This window comes from Coregonus clupeaformis, chromosome 37 (assembly GCF_020615455.1).
Source record: "Coregonus clupeaformis isolate EN_2021a chromosome 37, ASM2061545v1, whole genome shotgun sequence".
NCBI classification, from domain to species: domain Eukaryota; kingdom Metazoa; phylum Chordata; class Actinopteri; order Salmoniformes; family Salmonidae; genus Coregonus; species Coregonus clupeaformis.
The window spans coordinates 9,691,767-9,714,877 of record NC_059228.1 but is presented as its reverse complement, the minus strand read 5'-3'; the positions used below and the strand labels follow the sequence as shown (position 1 = coordinate 9,714,877).

At 44.8% G+C, this 23,111-nt stretch overlaps 1 protein-coding gene across 1 annotated transcript in view; it reads right to left on the bottom strand.

Moving 5' to 3' along the window:
- The window catches only part of LOC121553606 (serine/threonine-protein kinase 32C), a 143,186-nt gene that overhangs the window by 21,564 nt on the left and 98,511 nt on the right, over window positions 1-23,111 (bottom strand). The window contains exons 4-5 of the mRNA XM_041866852.2: window positions 9,828-10,001; window positions 2,993-3,030 (exon numbers count right to left, since the gene is read on the bottom strand). Coding sequence (XP_041722786.2) covers window positions 2,993-3,030; window positions 9,828-10,001 — 212 coding nt within the window. The remainder of the gene's footprint in view (window positions 1-2,992; window positions 3,031-9,827; window positions 10,002-23,111) is intronic.

Below are 23,111 nucleotides of genomic sequence, written 5' to 3'. Positions count from 1 at the left end.
TTTGGGGAGTCTGCCACATGCCTTTTGGCGAACACCAAACGTGTTAGCTTATTTTTTTCTTCAAGCAATGGCTTTTTTCTGGCCACTTTTCCGTAAAGCCCAGCTCTGTGGAGTGTACGGCTTAAAGTGGTCCTATGGACAGATACTCCAATCTCCGCTGTGGAGCTTTGCAGCTCCTTCAGGGTTATCTTTGGTCTCTTTGTTGCCTCTCTGATTAATGCCGTCTTTGCCTGGTCCGTGAGTATTGGTGGGCGGCCCTCTCTTTGCAGGTTTGTTGTGGTGCCATATTCTTTCCATTTTTTAATGATGGATTTAATGGTGCTCCGTGGGATGTTCAAAGTTTCTGATATTTTTTTATAACCCAACCCTGATCTATACTTCTCCACAACTTTGTTCCTGACCTATTTGGAGAGATCCTTGTTCTTCATGGTGCCGCTTGCTTGGTGGTGCCCCTTGCTTAGTGGTGTTGCAGACTCTGGGGCCTTTCAGAACAGGTGTATATTTACATTTGAGTCATTTAGCAGACGCTCTTATCCAGAGCGACTTACAGTTAGTGAGTGCATACATTTTTCATACTGCCCCCCAGTGGGAATCGAACCCACAACCCTGGCGTTGCAAGTATATATACTGAGATCATGTGACAGATCATGTGACACTTAAATAAAGTCCACCTGTGTGCAATCTAACTAATTATGTGACTTCTGAAGGTAATTGGTTGCACCAGATCTTATTTAGGGGCTTCATAGCAAAGGGGGTGAATACATCTGCATGCACCACTTTTACGTTATTTATTTATTTGAATTTCTTGAAACAAGTTTTTTTTGTATTTCACTTCACCAATTTTGACTATTTTCCATTACATTAAATCCATATAAAAATCAATTTAAATTACAGGTTGTAATGGAACAAAATAGGAGAAACGCCAAGGGGGATGAATACTTTTGCAAGGCACTGTATCCGTCTCCCTCTCTACCTTCTGCCTGTCAATGTCCATAAAAAAATATATACAGTAGCAGTCAAATGTTTGGACACACCTACTCATTTAAGGGTTTTTCTTTATTTTTACTATTTTCTACATTGTAGAATAATAGTGAAGACATCAAAACTATTAAATAACACATATGGAATATTTGAAATTCTACAAAGTAGCCACCCTTTGCCTTGATGACAGCTTTGCACACTCTTGGCATTCTCTCAATCAGCTTCACCTGGAATGCTTTTCCAACTGTCTTGAAGGAGTTCCCACATATGCTGAGCACTTGTTGGCTGCTTTTCCTTCACTCTGCGGTCCAACTTATCCAAAACCATCTCAATTGGGTTGAGGTCGGGTGATTGTGGAGGCCAGGTCATCTGATACAGCACTCCATCACTCTCCTTCTTGGTCAAATAGCCCTTACACAGCCTGGAGGTGTCTTTTGGGTCATTGTCCTGTTGAAAAACAAATTATAGTCCCACTAAGCCCAAACCAGATGGGATGGCGTATCGCTGCAGAATGCTGTGGTATCCATACTGGTTAAGTGTGCCTTGACTTCTAAATAAATCCCTGACAGTGTCATCAGCAAAGCACCCCCACACCATCACACCTCCTCCTCCATGCTTCACGGTGGGAACCACACATGTGGAGATCATCCATTCACCTACTCTGCGTCTCACAAAGACACGGCGGTTGGAATGTTTCTTGGCCCAAGCAAGTCTCTTCTTCTTATTGGTGTCCTTTATTAGTGGTTTCTTTGCAGCAATTCGACCATGAAGGCCTGATTCACGCAGTCTCCTCTGAACAGTTGATGTTGAGATGTGTCTGTTACATGAACTCTGTGAAGCATTTATTTGGGCTGCAATCTGATGTGCAGTTAACTCTATTGAACTTATCCTCTGCAGCAGAGGTAACTCTGGATCTTCCTTTCCTGTGGCGGTCCTCATGAGAGCCAGTTTCATCATAGCGCTTGATGGTTTTTGCGACTGCACTTGAAGAAACTTTCAAAGTTCTTGAAATTTTTCCAGATTGACTGACCTTCATGTCTTAAAGTAATGATGGACTGTCATTTCTCTTTGCTTATTTGAGCTGTTCTTGCCATAATATGGACTTGGTCTTTTATCAAATAGGGCTAGCTTCTGTACACCACACCTACCTTGTCACAACACAACTGACTGGCTCAAATGCATTAAGAAGGAAATAAATTCCACAAATTAACTTTTAACAAGGCACACCTGTTAATTGAAATATATTCCAGGTGACTACCTCATGAAGCTGGTTGAGAGAATCCCAAGAGTGTGCAAAGCTGTCATCAAGGCAAAGGGTGGCTACTTTGAAGAATCTCAATATAAAATATATTTTGATTTGTTTAACACTTTTGGTTACTACATGATTCCATATGTGTTATTTCATAGTTTTAATGTCTTCACTATTATTCTACAACGTAGAAAATAGTAAAAATAAAGAAAAACCATTTAACGAGTAGGTGTGTCCAAACCTTTGACTGGTACTGTATATAAAAAAAAAAAGACTTGAAGCAGAGTCTGCCTGAGCATTATCCAGTAAGAGCTGCTGTCTATAGACTACAGTAGTGAAGTGGACTAGTGTGTCCTTGAGCTTCTTTCTGCATGTCTTCAAAGCATGGTGGGGTGTGAGACACACATTCTGGCTCTTCTGCATGAGTGCTGACCCCGTTACCGTGGTGATACCTACAGTAACATCCTGCAGAGTCATGGCTGTGTGTCCTACCTGTCACCTTGGACCATTTTCCTTCTCAGATGCTCATTTTACATAGTGATATTTTTCTCTCTCGCTCTTTCACACGCTCTCCCTCTCGTTCTCTCTTGTTCCCTCTCCTTCTCTATCACACATACTGTACACACGCACATTAACAACAATGTCACTCGAATGGCCTACACGTGCCTACATAAAGTATGTGACAAAGGTAAAACATGCACACATGTCGCAAACATCTAATGAGTACAGGATAAAGTCATCTCTAAGAAGAGGCATCCTCACCTTGCTCATCTAACAAGATGTTGTCTGGTTTGATATCCCTGTGAGACAGAAAGAGAGAGAAACACAGAAATCATTGTCTAAGAATATGGAACTATTAAAGTAAATCTGTACATGTAGTCAATATAAAGCCTGTGCCACAGAATGTGTGATTCTGAGTTTGCACGTGCATGTGCTTGCACGTGTGTGGAGAGAATGGGTAGCTGTATGTGTTACGTGTGTGTGCAAGTGTATCTGTACATTAAAGCTTGTAGGTGTTACCTGGGTCATTCCACAAAAATAGGTCCTTTTGGGTAGTGTAATACTGTTAAGAAAAACATTTTATTTCACCAAATGTTTCTATTCTGTCTTAAAGAGCGCATGTTCCACTTAATATAAAAAACATTTTTCCCATAAAAAAAAGAGGTCAAATTAAGAAAAATGTAACAGGAAAATTGCCAATTAAAAGCCACAAGGTTGACCATTGATGACTTCATTTTAAATCAGCCATAGCGCCCCGTGTGACAGGGGGAATGGAAGCATGTCTTGTGTAGCAGGGAGGGGCAACTGAATGCAAGCTACTATGGGTAACATAGTTATGTTCGACGCTCTCAGTTTTCTACCACAAAACACCATAAAATACTCACCTGCTTTTACACTATGATTTGAATGTTCAATGTTTCTTTTGAAAAAATTATTTTAAAAGGAATAGTTTCACCATATTCAAATTATAGTTCAGTTCATGTAACAGGGTTGACCTTAAAATGAGGAACAAACGTAAATTAACCACTAATCACATGAAATAAATAATTATCTTCAGAAATGACTTTGTCAAAGGAACAAAATAACTAGGGCTTTACAATGGTGAAAACTTTGGGACATTTTGGGGTTAAATGTTCCTAGAAGTTAGAAAAACTGTGATGTGGGACATTTCTTTATTCATATAAAAAAATCACATTCATAAAATGTTCCATGTTGTTTATATTAAAGCCAGGGCAATGCATTTAATCTAACAGGCTTTAAAATTCAATATTGGTGCACAATTTCTAGTTAAAATATCAAAGGGACGCAAAAATGTGTGTGTGTATTACGTATGTGACTGTGTGCCCATGTACTGATCCCTAAACCACTATATTGGACATGGATGAATGGGAACGTTGGGAACATGGCCATTTCCAATCCCAATGCCAGGGAGGCACTCCCAGGTTTTCTCCACACATGCTTTTTATGTGGGGCACCAATGCAGTGGAGACCAACACAAACAACAACACCTTGGGGTTAACCCACATGTACAGCCCCCTCCAAGCCCACAGCCAATTAACAGAGCCCACCCCGCTTATTTAATTATGCAGCCTGTCACGCTAGTGTGAATAATACATTTAGTCCACAGAGAGTCTCATACACTACACTAACATAAATAGTTTTGTGTGCACTAAGGCTATGCTATACCAAGAAGTAAGTCGCTATGTTAACTGGTGTATTTCTCAAGAGATTTCAATGGAAATGTACAGGAGGAACTCCAATAAGTCTCTATACCGCCACAGTGGTTATTTGATGCAAAATCAGCTCATACACTTCACTAAAGTAACATTCCTGTTAGCACTGACCCACTGGGCACACACTGGTTGAATCAATGTTGTTTCCAAGTCATTTCAATGAAAAAAATGAATTGACGTTGAGCTAACGTGGAATAAACGTTGAATTGATGTCTGTGCCCATTGGGGAGGCTATACTATACCATAAAAGTAAATATCTATGTTAACTGGTGTATTTCTCAAGAGGTTTAAAGGAAATGTATTCAATTCACGTGCCAATATGAAACCCTCTGCCACCCCGCCATACTGCCACCATGGTTATTTGATGTGTAAAACCATGCAGAGCATTGCTCATTGAACACACTTCTTCTTTGACGTGACTAGCAATGCAGTCAAACAGGTTTCCTAAGTATGGAATGGAAACTCCAGCAGCAGACGACAGACACGTCTGAGGTGGAATTCCACCTCAAAGGCCTTCACTGGAAAATAAGTATTTGGTCACCTACAAACAAGCAAGATTTCTGGCTCTCACAGACCTGTAACTTCTTCTTTAAGAGGCTACTCTGTCCTCCACTCGTTACCTGTATTAATGGCACCTGTTTGAACTTGTTATCAGTATAAAAAACACCTGTCCACAACCTCAAACAGTCACACTCCAAACTCCACTATGGCCAAGACCAAAGAGCTGTCAAAGGACACCAGAAACAAAATTGTAGACCTGCACCAGGCTGGGAAGACTGAATCTGCAATAGGTAAGCAGCTTGGTTTGAAGAAATCAACTGTGGGAGCAATTATTAGGAAATGGAAGACATACAAGACCACTGATAATCTCCCTCGATCTGGGGCTCCACGCAAGATCTCACCCTGTGGGGTCAAAATGATCACAGAACGGTGAGCAAAAATCCCAGAACCACACGGGGGGACCTAGTGAATGACCTGCAGAGAGCTGGGACCAAAGTAACAAAGCCTACCATCAGTAACACACTACGCCGCCAGGGACTCAAATCCTGCAGTGGCAGACGTGTCCCCCTGCTTAAGCCAGTACATGTCCAGGCCCGTCTGAAGTTTGCTAGAGTGCATTTGGATGATCCAGAAGAGGATTGGGAGAATGTCATATGGTCAGATGAAACCAAAATATAACTTTTTGGTAAAAACTCAACTCGTTGTGTTTGGAGGACAAAGAATGCTGAGTTGCATCCAAAGAACACCATACCTACTGTGAAGCATGGGGGGTGGAAACATCATGCTTTGGGGCTGTTTTTCTGCAAAGGGACCAGGACGACTGATCCGTGTAAAGGAAAGAATGAATGGGGCCATGTATCGTGAGATTTTGAGTGAAAACCTCCTTCCATCAGCAAGGGCATTGAAGATGAAACGTGGCTGGGTCTTTCAGCATGACAATGATCCCAAACACACAGCCCGGGCAACGAAGGAGTGGCTTCGTAAGAAGCATTTCAAGGTCCTGGAGTGGCCTAGCCAGTCTCCAGATCTCAACCCCATAGAAAATCTTTGGAGGGAGTTGAAAGTCCGTGTTGCCCAGCGACAGCCCCAAAACATCACTGCTCTAGAGGAGATCTGCATGGAGGAATGGGCCAAAATACCAGCAACAGTGTGTGAAAACCTTGTGAAGACTTACAGAAAACGTTTGACCTGTGTCATTGCCAACAAAGGGTATATAACAAAGTATTGAGAAACTTTTGTTATTGACCAAATACTTATTTTCCACCATAATTTGCAAATAAATTCATTAAAAATCCTACAATGTGATTTTCTGGATATTTTTTCCTCATTTTGTCTGTCATAGTTGACGTGTACCTATGATGAAAATTACAGGCCTCTCTCATCTTTTTAAGTGGGAGAACTTGCACAATTGGTGGCTGACTAAATACTTTTTCCCCCCACTGTATACACCTGTTCTGAAAGGCCCCAGAGTCTGCAACACCACTAAGCAAGGGGCACCATCAAGCAAGCGGCACCATGAAGACCAAGGAGCTCTCCAAACAGGTCAGGGACAAAGTTGTGGAGAAGTACAGATCAGGGTTGGGTTATAAAAAAATATCAGAAACTTTGAACATCCCACGGAGCACCATTAAATCCATTATTAAAAAATTGAAAGAATGTGACACCACAACAAACCTGCCAAGAGAGGGCCGCCCACCAAAACTCACGGACCAGGCAAGGAGGGCATTAATCAGAGAGGCAACAAAGAGACCAAAGATAACCCTGAAGGAGCTGCAAAGATCCACAGCGGAGATTGGAGTATGTCCATAGGACCACTTTAAGCCGTACACTCCACAGAGCTGGGCTTTATGGAAGAGTGGCCAGAAAAAAAGCAATTTCTTAAAGAAAAAAATAAGCAGACACGTTTGGTGTTCGCCAAAAGACATGTGGGAGACTCCCCAAACATAGGGAAGAAGGTACTCTGGTCAGATGAGACTAAAATTGAGCTTTTTGGGCATCAAGGAAAACGCTATGTCTGGCGCAAACCTAACACCTCTCATCACCCCGAGAACACCATCCCCACAGTGAAGCATGGTGGTGGCAGCATCATGTTGTGGGGATGTTTTTCATTGGCAGGGACTGGGAAACTGGTCAGAATTGAAGGAATGATGGATGGCGATAAATACAGGGAAATTCTAGAGGGAAACCAGTTTCAGTCTTCCAGAGATTTTATTTTATTTTGCAACTTCAAAGTGGTAGGCATGTTGTGTAAATCAAATGATATGAACCCCCAAAAAATCCATTTTAATTCCAGGTTGTAAGGCAACAAAATAGGAAAGAAGCCAAGGGGGGTGAATACTTTCGCAAGCCAATGTACTGGGCTGTCCGCACCACCCTCTCTAGTGCCATGCAATCGAGGGTGGTGCAGTTGACATACCAAGCAGTGATGCAGCCAGTCAAGATGCTCTCAATGGTACAGTTGTATAACTTTTTGAGGATCTGAGGGCCCATGCCAAATATTTTCACCCTCCTGAGGATGATGAGGCGCTGTCGCACCTTCTTTACAACTGTGTGTGTGAGTGGACCATTTTAAGTCCTTAGTGATTTGGAGACCTGAACTTAAAGCTCTCGACCCGCTCCACTACAGCCCCGTCGATGTGGATGGGGGCGTGCTCGCCTCCCTGTTTCCTGTAGTCCACGATCAGCTCCTTGGTCTTACTGATGTTGAGGGAGAGGTTGTTATCCTGGCACCACACTGCCAGGTCACTGATCTCTTCCCTGTAAGCTGTCATCATTGCCAGTGATCAGGCCTACCACCGTCGCTTCTTCAGCAAACTTGATGATGGTGTTGGAGTCGTGCGTGGCTACGCAGTCGTGGGTAAACACAGAGTACAAGAGGGGACTAAACACACACCCCTGTGGGTCCCCCGTGTTGAGGGTCAGCGTAGCGGCAGTGATGTCAGAGCCTGTATAATAGGATTCCACCTATTGTCCTTTTGCTAGTTTGAAGCCTCTGCAGAGGTCGTAGCAGGACTTCTTGAACTTGTTTTGTCCTCAGCCGTAGCCTCGGGGGTTGGCAGTGATAGCCCTGTGTGCGGTAAGCCTGTTCTTTATCTTAGTGCCAACCTCAGTGTTAATCCAGGGCTTTTGATTGGGGAAGCTGCAAAACTTCATTGTGGGGACAACGTCGGAGATGCATTTCCTAATGAAGCCGGTGACGGAGGTGGTTAGCTCGTTAATGCTATCGGGGGAGTCCCGGAACATATTCCAGTCAGCGCTAGCAAAGCAGTCCTGTAGCATAGCCTCTGATTCGGAGGACCATTTCTCTACGGAGCGAGTAACGGGTACTTCCTGTTTGAGCTTCTGCTTGTAGACAGGAAGCAAGAGTATAGAATAATGATCTGATTGGCCGAAGGGGCGACGAGGGAGGGCCTTGTATGCTTGCTTGTGGGTAGAGTAACAGTGGTCTAGGACTTTATTGCCCCTAGTGGCGAAGGTGACATGTTGATGGAAGTTGGGCGTCACGTAATGATGCATGGTTTCCTGCTTGTTTATAGCCTCACCTACAGATCACCTTCAGTAACATAAACTAATGAAAATGCTATTGTGTTCTTGGAAATACATTTTTTCTCATATTCTAATGTTATCAAGACCTTCATAAACACAACCAAAAGATAATTTTTCCGATAGCATATATTACATTTATTTATTAGACTGTTAGCATGTTGCAGTCGAAATGGCTGCTCATTGGTGTAGTAAGGGGGATAGCGAGGTCCTGCAGTTAACCGTTCGCCATTGCAATGTGTTTGAGCTCTAAAGGAGGGCCAGGAGACCCAGACCCAGTTTTGGTTAGCGGTGGCTAAAATGAGCTGAAGTTAGTAGTGGCTGTTTATAGAAATCCGAACAGTGGATTACAGTCTCTCCTGGCCCATAGATTACTGTCAGGGTAAGAACCATATAACTGAAAGGTCTAAACCTAACTAATCCTTTTAACCTGAAATTTGGATTTAACTCTATTACGAAAGCAAGGACACACTGTGTGATGTGTGGCCTGTGCTATTTTCATCGATTTGATAGAAAAAACAATTAATTCTGTGTATTATACGCTACATTGGACAAGGTAATGTTAGAGTGAAGACATGGATACATAATTTTTATTATAATTTTTTTGTGCAACGTTCTGCCATGACAAGAACAAATCATTGTCTTCATGAAGTGTTTATGCTGCAAGCAGAGTGAACAAAACCTAGAATACAAAAAAATTACAACTTACCTTGAGCTAATATAAGGAAAGTGTTGTTGTGAACTAGTGAATGGTGTGTATGTATCATGTGTATTTTTGGAGGCAACTCTATGGACAAAGTCAAGTTAGTGTCATTAACATATTTTAGTCAAATAAATTAATTTAATAATTCATTATTGTAGCCGATACTGTGTATGATGTGTTTATAGTGTTTCCCAGTGGTAGTCAAGTAGATTCAGCTGCGGGACAATTTTTGTCAGAGCGAATGGTTGGGGGGCAGGAAAATAACTGATTATAATAATTTGTACACTGCAAATTGAACAGAACTAACCCCAAAATGCCTGTATTTGACAATAACAATAATTTCATACCTTGATTACATGGAGTCACGATCACTTATGTCTCTTTTTGTATTTGTGGGAATACTTGAGAACAGATTTCCTAAATTAAACACTGAATTCCTGGGGATTTTACAGTCTTTTTTTGACCAAAAACTAAACCCACCCCTCCCAAAATATATATATATTTTTTTACTAAAAGCTTTTGGGGGCAAAATAAATCACATTTTCCACCTGTTGCCAACCCCTGTTGCATCTCATACCAGTGCAGTGGATGCTGTGTCTATGGATAATGTCCATACCTGTGGATGATGTGCTGGCTCTGCAGGTAGTCCAGTGCCAGGGTCATCTCACACAGGTAGAGTTTGACAGCGTCCTCGTTGAAATTGACATTCTGTTGGAGGTGGTAGCGCAGGTCTCCTCCCAGCAGCAGATCCACCACCATGAACATGTCCTCCTCGTCCTGGAACGAGTACCTGGGACACAAGGCAGGGGTCAGAGGTCAGAAGGCTCAGTGAACATCCTGCTAGGGCCAGGACACAGACAAACAGTCAGACACAGACTCATACACACAGACACTCAGGACTGAGAAACACACACACGCACACACAGACACACGGGAACAAAACCCAGAAACACACAGGCGCAAGACAACATGCTGACCACATGCATCCTGCATAACCCTGCATCTACTACCCACAAAAACACACAACAATAAAACACAGTAGAACTCACTATGCATGTGTGGAACTACGTGTGTGTGCAGGACTGTGCATAGATCAGGGCTCTCAACCCCTGTTTCTGGAGAGCTACCGTCCTGTAGATTTTCGCTTCAACCCTAATCTAGTGCACATTATTTCAATAATTAGCTGGTTGATAAGCTGAATCCGGTTAGCTACAACAGGGGTTGGATAGAAACCTACAGAAGGGTAGCTCTGCAGGAACAGGCTTGGAGATTGCCGGCATAGATGAATAGCCTATAATGTGTTAATGTATGCAGGAGTTCGTGTGAGTGTGTATTCACTTGTAAGCTCAAAACAAGCACAGTGGGAGCCATTACTTTGAGATTGATCATGATCTTAATGAGCTGCCATTTGTTGGAGTAAATGCAGGAGAGTGACTGCCAAATTAAGGCAAGAACAGAGCCAGCCTTTGATTGATGTCTCTTAATTGAAAATGACTGGTGGATGGCTAAAGATCCTTGTCAATCAGGATTACTAATCAAGCACATCACAGTGAAACACGTCCACATAATGATCTCGGTGGGATTTGTGACACTACTACACCATCTCTCCACAGACGTCTACTAAACACCAAGCCTTGTACAATATAAATCCAATCCAAACCACACAGTACATAAACAACACAAAACGGCAGAAACCCACAATCATCTTTCAGTAATCATGAGAAAGAAAGAGAGAGATAGAGAGAGCAAGAGAAAGAAAGCGAGAGAGAGCGAGAGCGAGAGAGGAGAGAGGCTTTCCGGAGGCTCTCAATCCATCAAGGTAGAAAACAACTCACCCCCTTGTGATTTCCTGTATTAAACCCAGGTTAATATCCTGGTAGGCTATTGCAGCCTTATTATTTATTTTTAATCTTGGCAGATTTCCTGATATAGCTCCATTTCTCCGGGCTTAGCCCCACACTCTCAGGGGGCATTTTGATTGGCCATCTCCAGTCTCAATTTCCTGCTCTCTATATCCGAAAAATGGAGCGCCATGTTCAGAGTGAGCGAAAATCATCCCATCTCACCGGGACATCAGTTCACAACAGAACACTATATATACAAAAATATGTGGACACCCATTCAAATTAGTGGATTTGGCTATTTCAGCCACACCCGTTGCTGACAGGTGTATAAAAACGAGCACACCGCCATGCACTCTCAATAGACAAACATTGGCAGTAGAATGACCTTACTGAAGTGCTCAGTGATTTTCAACATAGCACCGTCATAACATGCAACATTTCCAACAACTCAGTTCGTAAAATGTCTGCTCTGCTAGAGCTGCCCCGGTCAACTGTATGTGCTGTTGTTGTGAAGTGGAAACGTCAAGGAGCAACAACGGCTCAGCCGCAAAGTGGTAGGCCACACAAGCTCACAGAACGGGACCTCTGAGTGCTGAAGCGCGTAAAAATAATCTGTCCTCGGTTGCAACACTCACTACCGAGTTCCAAACTGCCTCTGGAAGCAACGTCAGCACAATAACTGTTCGTCGGGAGCTTCATGAAATGGGTTTCCATGGCCGAGCAGCCGCACACAAGCCTATGATCAACATGAGCAATGCCAAGCGTCCGCTGGAGTGATGTAAAGCTCACTGCCATTGGACTCTGGAGCAGTGGAAACACGTTCTCTGGAGTGATGAATCACGCTTTACCATCTGGCAGTCCGACGGACGAATCTGGAAGAACGCTTCCTGCCCCAATGCATAGTGCTACTGTAAAGTTTGGTGGAGGAGGAATAATGGTCTGGGATGTTTTTCATGGTTCGGCTAGGCCCCTTAGTTCCAGTGAAGGGAAATCTTAACGCTACAGCATACAATGACATTCTAGACGATTCGGTGATTCCAACTTTGTGGGAACAGTTTGGGGAACAGTTTGTGGAAGGCCCTTTTCTGTTTCAGCATGACAATACCCCTGTGCACAAAGCGAGGTCCATACAGAAATGGTTTGTCGAGATCAGTGTGGAAGAACTAGACCTGCACAGAGCCATGACCTCAACCCCATCGAACACCTTTGGGATGAATTGGAATGCCTACTGCGAGCCAGGCCTAATCGCCCAACATCAATGCCGACCTCACTAATGCTTGTGGCTGAATGGAAGCAAGTCCCCGCAGCAATGTTCCAACATCTAGTGGAAAGCCTTCCCTGAAGAGTGGAGGCTGTTATAGCAGCAAAGCGGGGACCAACTCCATATTAATGCCCATGATTTTGGAATGAGATGTTCGACGAGCAGGTGTCCACATACCTTTGGTCATGTAGTGTATCTGCCTGACGTCAAAAGGAAAACACAGATCAATTGATAAAATTGTCTGATTTTTTAAAAATATGACTACCTTAATGAATATTCTCCATAATATTTCTGTTTAATATTTCTGTCTGAAGCATTGGTTCAGAAGAAGTTCTTATGGATAACTTGCAGGGATTGGCAGAGATCCATGCTAAACACAATTTCTGACTTGCTGTGATCCGCATTGTATAAGGTTATTGTAAGTCAGTGATATCATCTATAGCCTAGGGGTAAAGTACAGCCTCTTGAAGCCAAAAACAGCATGACATTGGAGGATTTCCACCAAAGACCTTTCATCTCCTTCAGACCAAGAGCAAACCCATGCAGTATCCATCCGTCGACAGCCTGGTGACATGTCCAATAGAAAATCATCAGACCAAGCTAACAAACCTAACCTGTGCAAGACGACGGTCCCCCACTCCAAACACACACAGCATCAACAGATGGCCAGGCTGAGATTGGTTGAGATGGTGTTTGCTGTCCACAGGTCCCTATTATTGTCACCCTATTATCACCTCCTTGTCATCTCCTGATCCCGAGCAGCATCCAACTGATGGTGAAGGCCCTCTGTGGCAGCCAGTGTGATGCCAGTGTTATTAGAGCCCATGTTCTGAGTCTCCATGGCTGAGATTAGAGCAGTTTCCACATCTCCTTCACTCAGTGACAGGTACACTGTCAGACGTGGAGCTGACATCTGAGCCGTATGAAAGCATGGAGAGTGATAGCGTTGTCATCTCCAAGGACCGAGAGAAAGAGAGTGAGAGAAAGTGAGAGTGATCATTCCAGATTAATGTTTTTCCAAATACAGCATGTGTATTCAAAAATCAGAGCACACACACAATGTCTGTAAAAAATTGTTCAAGGAGAGGCCAAGAACGCAGCTAACACAAATGGATGGGACTAATACAAGTTAGTGAAAGAGGAAAATTATAATGTGTGGGACCAGACACAATGGAGTTCTTCAACTGTCTCCTTTTATCTCTTCTCCCATGGACAAATATATTACAGAAGTTCAAGTTCAGACAAAAAACTATGAAAGAGAACGTTATGAGGAAGCGGTTTGAGAATGGACTTGTCATGGGTCAAATATGCCCAAGACAGTTGATTGGGGACCTGGCTAAGGCTTGAGCCAAGGAGCAGATGGGCCATGTGGAACAGCCAGGCCAGACTGACTGGGACAGCAGAGCACAGAGGAAGGTTACCATGCTGGAAAAAGTCTGAAAAACAGGCTGAAATATTCAGGCCATGATGAAAAATGAGCTGAAGCAGAGGGAGAGGACAAATGTGAGAGAGAGAGGGATGCAGGGGAGAGAGAGTGAAAGAGAGATGGGGGTGAGATGGGGAGAGACAGAAGTAGAGCGAAAGAGGAAGAGAGAATGGATGAGAGAGAGAAACTGGGCTCTGAATGTGGTCTGCTTTGTGACTGTGGCCTAGATAGTCTTGTGATAGAGAGAGAGACAGCTTGTCTGAGGCTGGTCTAGGGGCTGGATCACAAGACACACCTGGCTCCTCTGAGGATCCCTCTAACAACGAAGTGAATGAGTGAGCGCTGCATCTCGCCCTGAGGTCCCCCGCCTAGTCCCCCCCGTTACCCCCTCTGGTCCCTTCAGCACACCCCTCTCTCCACCCCCACTGGCCTTATTTCACAAGGTGCAATTCTGATGGACGTCCTGCAGGAACTTAAAATGGTAAGGTGGCTCTGGAAAGTTAAAGTCGCAGAGAGAACAGAACACCACTAATGGTGAGGTGGCTTTGGAAAGTTACAGAGTCCTGTAACTGTGACGTTAACTCCTGTGACGTTCTATGTCTACAGCAGACTGCAGAATAAATATGTTTGTAACAGCGGAAGACAAAAGGTAAAAGGACTAAGCCCTCTGAGGAAATATCCTTCAGTTAGTTTTATGGATGCCAACACATCCTAAACTGCCACCAGCGGCGGTTCGCCAATTAGGGCGTTAGGGGTGGCACCCCATTTGTGATTGCCCCCCCCCCCAAAAAAAAGATATTTACCCAACAAATATATATTATATATATATTCCATGCTGTCACAGTCACTAGCCCATTCAAGCTTAACATCCTTGTCATTTATCGCCCTCCAGGTTCCCTTGGAGAGTTCATCAATGAGCTTGACGCCTTGATAAGTTCCTTTCCTGAGGATGGCTCACCCCTCACAGTTCTGGGTGACTTTAACCTCCCTACGTCTGCCTTTGACTCATTTCTCTCTGCCTCCTTCTTTCCACTCCTTCCCTCTTTTGACCTCACCCTCACACCGTCCCCCCCTACTCACCAGGCAGGCAATACGCTTGACCTCATCTTTACTAGATGCTGTTCTTCTACTAATCTCACTGCAACTCCCCTCCAAGTCTCCGACCACTACTTCGTATTCTTTTCTCTCTCGCTCACCTCCAACACTACTCACTCTGCTCCTACTCAGATGGTAATGTGCCGTCGCAACCTTCGCTCTCTCTCTCCCGCTACTCTCTCCTCTTCCATCCTATCATCTCTCCCTCCAATCTCCCGATTCTGCCTCCTCAACCCTCCTCTCCTCCCTCACTGAATCTTTTGACTCTCTATGTCCCCTATCCTCCCGGCCAGCTCGGTCCTCCCCTCCTGCTCCGTGGCTTGACGATTCATTGCGAGCTCACAGAACAGGGCTCCGGGCAGCCGAGCAGAAATGAAGGAAAACTAGACTCCCTGCGGACCTGTCATCTTTCCACTCCCTCCTCTCTACATTCTCTTCCTCCGTTTCTGCTGCTAAAGTCACTTTCTACCACTCTAAATTTCAAGCCTCTGCCTCTAACCCTAGGAAGCTCTTTGCCACCTTCTCCTCCCTGCTGAATCCTCCTCCTCCTCCCTCTCTGTGGATGACTTCGTCAATCATTTTGAAAAGAAGGTTGATGACATCCGATCCTCATTTATTAAGTCAAATGACACCGCTGGTCCTGCTCACACTGCCCTACCCTATGCTTTGACTTCATTCTCCCCTCTCTCTCCAGATGAAATCTTGCAACTTGTGACGGCCGGCCGCCCAACAACCTGCCCGCTTGACCCTATCCCCTCCTCTCTTCTCCAGACTATTTCCGGAGACCTTCTCCCTTACCTCACCTCGCTCATCAACTCATCCTTGTCCGCTGGCTATGTCCCTTCCATCTTCAAGAAAGCGAGAGTTGCACCCCTCCTCAAAAAACCTACACTCGATCCCTCCGATGTCAACAACTAAAGACCAGTATCCCTTCATTATTTTCTCTCCAAAACTCTTGAGCGTGCCGTCTATAGCCAACTCTCCTGCTATCTCTCTCAGAATGACCTTCTTGATCCAAACCAGTCAGGTTTCAAGACTGGTCATTCAACTGAGACTGCTCTTCTCTGTGTCACGGAGGCTCTCCGCACTGCTAAAGCTAACTCTCTCTCCTCTGCTCTCATCCTTCTAGAGCTATCTGCTGCCTTTGATACTGTGAACCATCAGATCCTCCTCTCCACCCTCTCCGAGTTGGGCATCTCCGGCGCGGCTCACTCTTGGATTGCGTCCTCCCTGACAGGTCGCTCCTACCAGGTGGCGTGGCGAGAATCTGTCTCCGCACCACGTGCTCTCACCACTGGTGTCCCCCAGGGCTCAGTTCTAGGCCCTCTCCTATTCTCTCTATACACCAAGTCACTTGGCTCTGTCATATGCTCACATGGTCTCTCCTATCATTGTTACGCAGACAACATACAATGAATCTTCTCCTTTCTCCCTTCTGATAACCAGGTGGCGAATCGTGTCTCTGCATGTCTGGCAGACATATCAGTGTGGATGTTTGGATCACCACCTCAAGCTGAACCTCGGCAAGACGGAGCTGCTCTTCCTCCCGGGGAAGGACTGCCCGCTCAATGATCTCGCCATCACGGTTGACAACTCCGTTGTGTCCTCCTCCCAGAGTGCAAAGAACCTTGGCGTGATCCTGGACAACACCCTGTCGTTCTCCGCTAACATCAAAGCGGTGACCCGATCCTGTAGGTTCATGCTCTACAACATTTGCAGAGTACGACCCTACCTTACACAAGAAGCGGCACAGGTCCTAATCCAGGCACTTGTCATCTCCCGTCTGGATTACTGCAACTCGCTGTTGGCTGGGCTCCCTGCCTGTGCCATTAAACCCCTGCAACTTATCCAGAACGCTGCAGCCCGTCTGGTGTTCAACCTCCCATGTTCTCTCACGTCACCCCGCTCCGCCGCACACTCCACTGGCTTCCAGTTGAAGCTTGCATCTGGTACAAGACCATGGTGCTTGCCTGCGGAGCTGTGAGGGGAATGGCACCTCCTTACATTCAGGCTCTGATCAGTCCCTACACCCAAACGAGGGCATTGTGTTCATTGTGTCCCCCTACCTCTGCGGAAGCACAGTTCCCGCTTGGCCCAGTCAAAACTGTTTGCTGCTCTGGCACCCCAATGGTGGAACAAGCTCCCTCACGACACCAGGACAGCGGAGTCACTGACCACCTTCCGGAGACACTTGAAACCCTACCTCTTTAAGGAATACCTGGGATAGTATAAAAGTAATCCTTCTACCCCCGCCCCAACCCACCCCCACAAAAAAAGAAATTTAAAAAAGTATATATATTAAAAACATACTATAAAAAAAACATAAATAATAAAATTAACATTTAGAACGAAAAAAGAAGAATAATAAAAAAAGATTACAAAAGACAGGTAAAAACAGACCAAAATAAAACAAAAAAATTTAATCAATTGTAAAGTGGTTGTCCCACTGGCTATCATAAGGTGAATGCACCAATTTGTAAGTCGCTCTGGATAAGAGCGTCTGCTAAATGACGTAAATGTAAATATATATGGATTATGTTTTAAATGCTCATAAAAGTGTGGTAAATGTGTACATTTTCCTGTTTCAAAAATATATTGTTAAAAACAAGCTGTTTAGTTACTTACTACTGTGCCCCTCAGTGACTGTCAGCTATGGCAGCTCCGCCTCCATTGGGCACACAGGCCGTGCGAACATTGCTTGAATAGTTTTGCCAGCTATTTGCTATGAGGGGGATCTGCCCCAATGAAATCGCAGGGATTTCATAGTATAAATTATAACAGTACAAATTAAATGGACTGTCCTGGGGCTCTCAAATGTCCGTCCGTTCAGTCAGAACTTCTAGGTCTGCTCTGGTCTCCTCCTCCCAATGAGTCTCTTGAACCAGACGCTTTACTTCCACCTGTGAGGGACTAGATGTGCTCTATCAGGTACAGATAGCGCTAAATCTAAAACAATTTTTATTAACTTGTAAATAATAATCATAACAGTCATACAGTAGGAGCCTGGGACCTGATAAACCAGACAAGAGTCAAAGGACAGAGGGATACACTAGCTAGACCCTTCTCATCGCTGATCTGGTAAGACAAAAAAAGCATGGACAATTTTATTGTTTCCCCCGATGTTGTTTATCAGGTTCTACTGTAGTTGACAGGGTGACATGTTTTTTGGACTAAAACAGCATAAAACCTGGTGTATCAGAAACCTTAATCAAATTAGCCAGCTGTACATAATGTTGCTGCTACCGTATCTTATGACCGAAAAGAGCTTCTGGACATCAGAACAGCGATTACTCACCTTGAACGCAGGGCCAGACGGATTACCAGGACGTGTACTCCGTGCATGCGCTGACCAACTGGCAAGTGCCTTCACTGACATTTTCAACCTCTCCCTGTCTGAGTCTGTAATACCAACATGTTTCAAGCAGACCACCATAGTCCCTGTGCCCAAGAACACTAAGGTAACCTGCCTAAATGACTACCGACCCGTAGCACTCACGTCTGTAGCCATGAAGTGCTTTGAAAGGCTGGTTATGGCACACATCTACAACATTATCCCAGAAACCCTAGACCCACTTCAATATGCATACCGCCCAAACAGATCCACAGATGATGCAATCTCTCTTGCGCTCCACACTGCCCTTTCACACCTGGACAAAAGGCACACCTATGTGAGAATGCTATTCATTGACTACAGCTCAGCGTTCAACACCATAGTGCCCTCAAAGCTCATCACTAAGATAAGGACCCTGGGACTAAACACCTCCCTCTGCAACTGGATCCTGGACTTCCGGACGGGCCGCCCCCAGGTGGTAAGGGTAGGTAACAACACATCCGCCACGCTGATCCTCAACACGGGGGCCCCTCAGGGGTGTGTGGTCAGTCCCCTCCTGTACTCCCTGTTTACTCATAACTGCATGGCCAGGCACGACTCCAACACCATCATTAAGTTTGCCGATGACACAACAGTGGTGGGACTGATCACCAACAACAACGAGACAGCCTATAGGGAGGAGGTCAGAGACCTGGCCGTGTGGTGCCAGAACAAGAACCTCTCCCTCAACGTGATCAAGACAAAGGAGATAATTGTGGACTACAGGAAAAAGAAGAGGAGCACACCCCCATTCTCATCGACGGGGCTGTAGTGGAGCAGGTTGAGAGCTTCAAGTTCCTTGGTGTCCACATCACCAACAAACTAACATGGCCCAAGCACACCAAGACAGTCGTGAAGAGGGCACGACAAAACCTATTCCCCCTAAGGAGACTGAAAAGATTTGGCATGGGTCCTCAGATCCTCAAAAGGTTCTACAGCTGCACCATCGAGAGCATCCTGACTGGTTGCATCACTGCCTGGTATGGCAACTGCTCGGCCTCCGACCGCAAGGCACTAGAGGGTAGTGCGTACGGCCCAGTACATCACTGGGGCCAAGCTTCCTGCCATCCAGGACTTCTATACCAGGCGGTGTCAGAGGAAGGCCCTAAAAATTGTCAAAGACTCCAGCCACCCTAGTCATAGACTGTTCTCTCTGCTACCTCACGGCAAGCGGTACCGGAGGTGACTAATTTGTATACATGTAGACCAGAAAAGCCACATCCCTGATTGGCAGATGAGTGGCAACCCTGATTAGAAGCACCTGCTGCTGATCGGTTGTTCTCTAAAAATGCTGTTTTGAAGAAAAAATGTGTTTTACCTACACACTGAAGAAGGCTGTAAAGCCAAAACGTCTGTGTAAGCTATCCCTGATGCAGTGATTAAAAAAAATAAAATACATTTAAGTAAGCATTATGCAACATATTTTTGTTTATCTGAATTCATGGGTTTTACGCATCAGCCAAGCTTCTGGGAGAGCGCAATGGTTCTCTTTTGATGCTTGTTGGGTTCTCCCCTGGTGCACTCATTCGTTTGTGAGCTGGCTGCTCGTTCTAAATAGTATAATCTATTCTGTTGAAAACAATAGCAGCATGTGCAGCAGTGGCCATTCGTCTTTGACATGCAAAAGTGTATTTCTGCTGTTGTTCAAATGCACAGGTAGCTTTATATACAGCGCATTCAGAAAGTATTCAGACCCATTGACTTTTCCCACATTTTGTTACGTTACAGCTTTATTCCAAAATGGATTAAATTGTTTTTTTTTTTTCCTTCTCATCAATCTACACACAATCCCCCACAATGACAAACCAACATCAGGTTTTTAGAAACTTTAGCAAATGTATTCAAATGTACTCAGTACTTTGTTGAAGCACCTTTGGAAGCGATTACAGCTTTGAGTCTTCTTGGGTATGACGCTACAAGCTTGGCACACCTGTATTTGGGGAGTTTCTCCCATTCTTCTCTGCAGATCCTCTCAAGCTCTGTCAGGCTGGATGGGGAGCGTCGCTGCACAGCTATTTTCAGGTCTCTCCAGAGATGTTCGATCGGGTTCAAGTCCGGGCTCTGACTGAATGTCCTTGAGTGGCCCAGAGACTTGTCCCGAAGCTACTCCTGCATTGTCTTGGCTGTGTGCTTAGGGTCGTTGTCCTGTTGGAAGGTAAACCTTTACCACAGTCTGAGGTCCTGAGCGCTCTGGAGCAGGTTTTCATCAAGGATCTGTCTGTACTTTGCTCTGTTCATCTTTCCCTCAATCCTGGACTAGTCTCCCAGTCTCTGCCGCTGAAAAACATCCCCTCAGCATGATGCTGCCACCACCATGCTTCATCTTAGGGATGATCCCAGGTTTCCTCCAAACGTGACGCTTGTCATTCAGGCCAAAGAGTTCAATCTTGGTTTCATCAGACCAGAGAATCTTGTTTCTCATGGTCTGAGAGTCCTTTAGGTGCCTTTTGGCAAACTCCAAGCGGGCTGTCATGCCTTTTACTGAAGAGTGTCTTCCGTCTGGCCCACTCTACCAAAAAGGCCTGATTGGTGGAGTGCTGCAGAGTTGGCTGTTCTTCTGGAAGGTTCTCCCATCTCCACAGAGGAACTCTGGAGCTCTGTCAGAGTGACCATCGGGTTCTTGGTCACCTCCCTGACCAAGGCCCTCTCCCCCGATTGCTCAGTTTGGCCGGGTGGCCAGCTCTAGGAAGAGTATTGGTGGTTCCAAACTTCTTCCATTTAAGAATGATGGAGGTCACTGTGTTCTTGGGGATCATCAATGCTGCAAAAATGTTTTGGTACCCTTCCCCAGATCTGTGCCTCGACACAATCCTGTCTCGGAGCTCTACGGACAATTCCTTAGACCTCATGTCTTGGTTTTTGCTCTGACATGCGCTGTCAGCTGTGGGACCTTAAATAGACAGGTGTGCGCCTTTCCAAATCATGTCCAATCAATTGAATTTACCACAGGTGGATTCCAATCAAGTTGTCGAAACATCTCAAGGATGATCAATGGAAACAGGATGCACCTGAGCTCAATTTCGAGTCTCATAGCAAAGGTTCTCAATACTTATGTAAATAAGGTATGTCTGTTTTTTATTTTTAATACATTTGCTAACATTTCTAAAAACCTGTTTTCGCTTTGTCATTATGGGGTATTGTGTGTAGATTGATGAGAAAAAATACATAATTTAATCAATTTTAGAAAAAGGCTGTAACGTAACAAAATGTGGAAAATGTTAAGGGGTCTGAATATCTTCTGAATGCAATGTATCTTCTCAAAGAAACTACTGGTAGTTTGAAAACATAGCATGGAGGTGACCAAGAACCCGATGGTCACTGATAGAGCTCCAGAGTTCCTCTGTGGAGATGGGAGAACCTTCCAGAAGGACAGCCATCTCTGCAGCACTCCACCAATCAGGCCTTTTTGGTAGAGTGGGCCAGACGGAAGCCACTCTTCAGTAAAAGGCATGACAGCCCGCTTGGAGTTTGCCAAAAGGCACCTAAAGGACTCTCACCATCTTGCGCCCCAGGTACTCAGCAAATCAACGGCCGCCGCTGGCTGCCACCCAGGGCTTGTTATGACTATTGTGTTTGGGGTAAAGCCTAATTTATCTCAAAGTCTACCAGAGCTTTGTTCTGTTCAGCCGGGAATCAATATTCTTAATGGACATCGAGGAGGACAGGGTGTGCATCTATTCTCACCACAGTGACTGCTCTCTCTCTCTCTCTCTCTGAGAGGATGGATTGACAGCGGAAGACGACTGCGGCTCAGCGGATCCCACTGATGACTCACCCTTTGTGAGACCTTACAACCCTCTTAAAAAGTGTCTCCAAAGCCGTAGCTCATAGAGACAACAAATATCCCAGTGCTCAGCGCTGACACATTCACTCCCTCTTGCTTCGCTTCTTCCTCACTTCCCCACATGGTTGCTGGGCGTCTCACTTGGTTCAGCTTTCAGTGCCTCTATCCACATCCCCGGGGAATCTGGCCAATGGTGTTTGAGAGTAATTTGTTGCAATGTAATGCTTAAGACAAAACCTTGCTCTGGTAATGATTAACACTGGAAAGTGCAAGGGATCAACTTCACTGCATACATTTACTGCATGTAATACTGTCCGTCTGGGTAGAGGAATATGACCTCTAATTTAGAAATACAAATTGATCGAGGAAAAGAAAGCATCTACACCTACCTATGCTGTGATGGCTTATGGGCTTTGGGTGGATTTTTTGCGTGCCGCAGATAGATAATACTTTCAAGGTGGCTAATCCATTTAAATATATCCCACTCCTACACATCATACGGTATCTATCATCAGCAAGTGAATGGCCACGGCAATTACTGCATGCAGCAAACTTGACAGTCCTCCAGGCTGAAGCAGTCTTGTTCTAGTGATGCGGATTCAGTGCCTAGCTTTACAGATTCCCTCCAATGAATGTTCTCTGAAGCAATGGATGGAGCTTCTTCAAAGAAAACCAGCAGCATCCAGGACATAATGAAAGCAAACTTAGGATTCAAAACAGTGTGTGTGAGATAGAGAGAAGAAAGCAAACCCAATAACAGTGAAACTCTATTTTGACAAAGAAAACAATGCCCAAATTCCTTCTTCACAATGCCTTTTACCCCGCGCCTCTCTGCTTTCCTCTCTCTCCCTTGCCTTCGCTGTGATTTCAGGAATCATTACTTTCCATGATGGCTGTTTCTCTAACGCTCCCTCTCTCTGGCTTTGTATCAATAAAACAACTCCTACTAATCTTAATAAAAACTGGCGTTCTCATGAGTTGCATCCTCTGATATTTACTTTGGGGAATATAGGCACCGCAGTTCCCAGAATTCCTGGTTGGCCCATCTTCAGTCCATCAATAATGGAACACGTCATTGCTCAAACTCAATACTTGACATGCCCATGGATACTGCCAATGT